The sequence below is a fragment of the Limulus polyphemus genome, unplaced genomic scaffold (assembly GCF_000517525.1).
Source record: "Limulus polyphemus unplaced genomic scaffold, Limulus_polyphemus-2.1.2 Scaffold4892, whole genome shotgun sequence".
NCBI classification, from domain to species: Eukaryota; Metazoa; Arthropoda; class Merostomata; order Xiphosura; family Limulidae; genus Limulus; species Limulus polyphemus.
In genome coordinates this window covers 57413-63377 of record NW_013670502.1, presented here as the reverse complement: position 1 = coordinate 63377, position 5965 = coordinate 57413, and the positions used below count along the sequence as shown (strand labels likewise).

General features: G+C 32.3%; 1 protein-coding gene across 1 annotated transcript in view; it reads left to right on the top strand.

Moving 5' to 3' along the window:
* Positions 1-5965, top strand: part of LOC106471834 (golgin subfamily A member 2-like) — a 47928-nt gene that overhangs the window by 9793 nt on the left and 32170 nt on the right. Inside the window, exons 4-7 of the mRNA XM_022400440.1 lie at positions 978-1097; positions 2290-2503; positions 3501-3696; positions 4810-4916. Of these exons, the coding sequence (XP_022256148.1) occupies positions 978-1097; positions 2290-2503; positions 3501-3696; positions 4810-4916 (637 nt within the window). The remainder of the gene's footprint in view (positions 1-977; positions 1098-2289; positions 2504-3500; positions 3697-4809; positions 4917-5965) is intronic.

Below are 5965 nucleotides of genomic sequence, written 5' to 3'. Positions count from 1 at the left end.
TACAGAACTAGGTAAGATATATATATATTATTATACAGAACTAGGTAAGATATATATATAGATATTATACACACAGAATTAGTTTATCAATGTGTTAGAAATATAAGGTGTGCTGGATAAACCAACTGTATATTTAAGGACTCCTGATCAGTCTTATTAAGTAGTATTTTCATGAATTTGTTTTGTAATCTACATTATTCAAATATGCTCAACCACTAAAAACATTTGAGGACATGTTAGCGTTATGGTCGTAGATACTGCTAACAGTATATAAAAACTGTATTACATTAGGTTAATATTTAGTTCTGATTTCTGTAGGTAGCTTGTTTTGAGGGAAAGGTAACGATAATTTAAAAAGTTTTGAATTGTTACTACTTTTTCTGAATTATTTTCTGGCCTTTAATAAGAAAAATATCGGTATTCAACATCTGAATACTGACATATAATTTTCCTAACATTTTAGTGATATAAATTTTTCATGTTTTGAAACATACGTAATATTAATTTGAAACATCATATATGTAACTGCGGATAAATTTTAACACATCTTAATTTACTCTTGTATAAGGAATGATGTCTCCTGAATACAGGCAGTTTCTTCTTACTGATATTTCACAAAGGTTAAAGGTGAAACAAAGGGCAATGGCTTCCTGGTTCAGGACTCATTTCACCTTTGTTCCACTCATCATGAATACATAGCCTAAACAATCTGTCATGACATACATGTTACCTTGATTGTTTCCTGTGATGTAAAAGTTAAACCAATTATATTAACCATAAACTGTATGTACACAAACCTAAATGTTTAATTTTGTATCAAACATATTTTTCAAATTTTTCACTAAAGAGCTTTATGTTTAAAACATGCTTAAGAATTAAAAATAATATATCATTTTATAGGGAAATAATACTTTAATTTTTGAATATTTTGTGATTTGGTGAAACTTTTTGTGAATACAACATTTGTTCATCGATAGCACTGAAGATATTTCTGACAAACTGGAAGTACAAGAAAAAATATCAATACCAAACATATCAAAAGACCCAGAAACTCAACAAAAAATAAGTGATACCGATGTTCCGGGTCCCTTAAACACGTAAGTGAAGTTTATATGTTCAGTTCATTTGGACGTGGAATTAACTTTATTTTTCTAAACCCTTTTCTAACCTACATATGTGTCGAAATAAGAAATTAAGTGTGTTGTTGTTAATATGATCTTCAACATTTACGGAACCTTTAGAGACAAGTGTATCAACATTCTTAACTCAAACAAGGTCTTGTGTGTTTATTTAAAATTATTTTCCCTACTTTAGACACGATAGAGCTACATAATTAATCATAAATTTTAACTCACTCTCTGTTACGTAAACATAAGATATACTGCAATCCTAATTAAACGTTGAAATGTTTTTATGTTCACTTCCATTGTGGTTCCTACTGTTTTGATAAGCTCATTTATGTATATTTCTATTGGAATTTGAAAATGATGTATACAACTTCAACAGAAACTATACTTGTGTCAGAATAAAACATGCTATCCAGTGGTAATTCTTTCAATAAATCAAACTGCCTTATCATTTTCTGGGAATAGCAAGCAGCCAAAGTCTTGACACAATATTAAATAAAAGATAGAAAGACAAGTAATTTAGGTTTTGCTACACATCTCACCTTGAATGAAAGTCATAAATACAGTGTTTCATAAAAATTATTAAAAACGAACTATCTTCGTACTTTGTACGTCGTAAACCTAAGAATATACCTGTTAAAATTTCCACGAAACTCTGTTAAAGAATTTGGTTTTGTCTCCGAAACATAATTCAAATAACAAAGAATGATATAAAACAATGAATTAAAAAATCATTCTACAATTTAAACTAATTATTTGTTATCTGTTATACGAGTTGCACTGTGACAATCTGGTATCCATTGGGTAGACTTTAACATGGCAAAAATCATACTTTGGAGATGAGTATGTCACTCGTATTTTGTAATAAATAAACATTGGGTTAGAGTTAAGGCAGCTTGAATCACGTTGTTAGTATCATTGTAATCATATTACGAATGATTACTATAAATAAGCAAAACAACCATAGTAGCCATCCTCACCATTTCTCTTCAACTAATGCATTTTTAAGATGAATTTCTTTGGTTTTCGGAATCTTAGTTACTCAAATGTGATGACCCTGGGTGGCATTTAATACTGAGATAAAATATTCTATCATATGTACATATTCATCCATTTTTACACAATGTTGCATGAGACATATTTTAAGAACTTTTATTTTTAGGGACCTATCATCAACAGAAAGTTTGAGACAAATTACACAACAGTTAAATGGATTAATGTCTCAAACACATGCATTTATAAATGGAGAGATTGAACCAGGAATGCCAGTGGGAAGCGACAGTGTTGAATTGGAAAGGAGAAATCAAGAACTTGCCAATTTGTTAGAGAGTCACAGACAAGCCAATGAACAGCTTCAGTATCAGCTCCAAGAACTGGTCAGTATAAGTAGGATAGAAGAAAGACTTCTTCTTTTTTTGTTTAGTTATAATTAACATTTTAATGTTTCTCGTTTAGTAATTCAACAGTCCGTTTTTTTAACTTATAAGTGATTCTAATCAGTAGTATTTATTAATGTTGAAAAGTATCCAAGTGGTTGATCTTTTTAGAGAGGGAAAAACAACATAAATTGATACGAAGATTATTATTAAATACACCTATAAGTGAAGATATCTTCTGACTTATAAGGATCTTGATTGAATTACTTGTGTCTGTCATAAAACAGGGTTCGTAGGGAGCCTAGAAATCCCAGAAAGTTGTGGAATCTGCAAAAAAAAAAAAGTTGTAGAATTTTAGTGAAAAATGGTTTTGATGATAGTTTGTCAGTCTAAATAAATGGAAAATTGAAGAAAGTTAGTTTTTGGCAAGTATTTATACATTTCTGTTTACAGGATCAGCACTTGGCTGTCTCTTTCATTGTAGGATGACAGTCAGCAGGATCAGCACTTGGCTGTCTCTTTCATTGTAGGATGACAGTCAGCAGGATCAGCACTTGGCTGTCTCTTTCATTGTAGGATGACAGTCAGCAGGATCAGCACTTGGCTGTCTCTTTCATTGTAGGATGACAGTCAGCAGGATCAGCACTTGACTGTCTCTTTCATTGTAGGATGGCAGTCTGTAGGATCAGCACTTGGCTGTCTCTTTCATTCTAAGATGACAGCTGGCATGATCAGCACTTGGCTGTGTCTTTCGTATTTTTCTCATGTTAGGCTTCATGAGTATTTCTTATGTTTTGTTCATGGCACTATAACTGAGCCAGAAGAAAAACTATTTGTTTAAAGAGTGGTGATTGCTTTCAAAGGAAGAATGGAAAGAGTATAATAATTGTTGAATTTAAATCACTTAAGTTCATCAGAATAGATGTGGCACGAGAGACGTAATATTTCGTGTACTTACTTCTCATTTGTACAAATAAATATTGTCTTTTCTTGCTAGAAAGCAAAGATAAACCGGACACAAAGGGAATTTGAAAGGGAAAGACAAGATCTGCAGGAAAAGGCTCACAGAGACCAGGCTTCTTTAAAAGACCAATTACAGGTTCACATACAAACTATTGGTATCCTAGTAGCTGAAAAAACAGAACTACAATCTTCTTTATCCCAGAGTCAACAAACAGCCAAACAGAAAGCTGGTGAGACTTTTATTATTTTAATAACTGATGTGATTTCACTATTTCACTATTATATTTAGTTTTAATTGTCATTAATTTTTAAGGGCCCTGCATGGCCAGGTGGTTAAGGCACTCGACTCGCAATCTGAGGGTCACGGGTTCGAATCCCCATCACACCAAACATGTTCACCCTTTCAGCTGTGGGGGCGTTATAATGTGACGGTCAATCCCGCTATTCGTTGGTAAAAGAGTAGCCCAAGAGTTGGCGGTGGGTGGTGAGGACTAGCTGCCTTCCCTCTAGTCTTACACTGCTAAATTAGGGACGGCTAGCGCAGATAGCCCTCGTGTAGCTTTGCGCGAAATTAAAAAAAAAATCAAAAAAAAATTAATTTTTAATTTTTCACCCCACCCCTTCCACCCCCTGATGAAAAAGGTTTGTCAACCTGCAGACATCTACTTTCCATCCACATGTTATCTAAGTATACTTTTTTAGGGATGAGAAAGAACCTTATTAATTTCTGGGTTAAAAGGTAAATGGTCAAGATCACCTTTTCAAGAAATAGAAATTTAGTTTCTGTGCAAAAGAAAAAACATAATCATAAAAAATAATTATAACAGAACTTATATTTTAACGATGTTTCGTCTTTGCGACTTCTTCAGGGCTAGTACATGAAACTGTTTGATATTACAATATTCGTTAAATTATAAAATTGCTGTATAATTTCAAACAGTTTTATGTAGTAACCCTAATGAAGCTACAAAGGTGAAACATTAATTAAAATATAAATTCTGTTATAATTATCTGGAGTATAAAGGTAATTTTTCTTCTTCTAACTTTATTATCAAAATGTGTAAATCCCTTTGAAAGACAACATATTCATCAAAACATTAAAACCAAACAAATAAAAAAAAAAATGGTTGAATTATCAGCTATCCAACTAATGGCTTTTTTTTAGTCCTCCTGTATTAGTGTCCTCCTATTTTAGTTAAATAATTATTTAAAACTTCTTATGATTTCATAAATGAATAACATTTGATGAAAATATGTTTCATAATTACTTAAATTATGTCTAATGTTCCTGTTTACTGTGAAACACTTTAAATGTTTTATGTTGCTAAATGTGCGTTTTTAAGTGGAAATTGAGGAACTGCAGGGAAGGTTACGAGCATCGAGACAACGTGTGTCTGACCTCGAAAAAGAAATCTCTAATGTATCTAGTTCATCTCAGCAGTTAGAAAAGGTTAGTATCTATTATAGAGAATTTAGTGTAGCATAGATTAAAACTATGAAAAATTAGTTTACAATTTTAAAGTATTTCAGAATTGTAATTATCGGTCATTTTGTGTTTATCCAGAGTTGTTATTCAACAGAAACAATGTTCACGTCATTCTTTGTTACTTGTGTGTATATTTATATTCATAGTACTTTCATTTAAAGATAATCAGAATTACTAATAGTTCAACAGTTTTCTTATTTCTTACGAGAGATCGATTTCTGTATTCAAAGAATCGTAATTTAGTCCTCATGACCACCTCTTAAAGCTAACTACGGTGGTCCTGTTACTTAGTTACATCTTTTAATAAATCATTTTTTATCTATTGAAAAACTTGTGTAGAGTATAATGTATTCACAGAATTATCAATTATAACATTACTTATACCATTAACTTTGTGTGTGTGTACAATGTTTGTTTTGCTAGGCTTGAGGGATCGTCTTAACACCACTACATACAGTTACTTGATCCCTTGGTAATTGAACGTCAGCTAATGAAACACTAGATAAGAAAATAAGTTTCAAAGAAAGAACCTTTCAAAAAATATCTTTTTAATTTCTCATCTAGAATATCATGAAATCACAAATACTAAATCATAAGCTTGCCCACTGTATCACCTGAATCTTTGTTATGTATCTTCCTATGAGATTTTAGTAAGTACTTTTATGCCTTCTAATGTGGAGCTTAGTACGTTAAAATCGTACTTCTGTGTTGTTCTATACCAAAAGGTCGAGCATGACCCAGTGGTTAGCATGCTGAACTGTGTATCCAAGCTTCTGTGGTTTGCACCCCATTATTGTTGAAAAAAAAAAACTCCCCACTTTGGGGCCATTGGTGCATTATAGGAATGATGGACAAATCCCACTTGTCAACTAGAGTAGTCCATGAGTTGTTGGAAGATTGTGTTGACAAAGTGGTTTCTGGCAGAGGGTTCTTGACAGAGTTCTTTCTGGCAGATGGTTCTTGACAGAGTGCTTTCTGGCAGATGGTTCTTGACAGAGTGCTTTCTGGCAGAT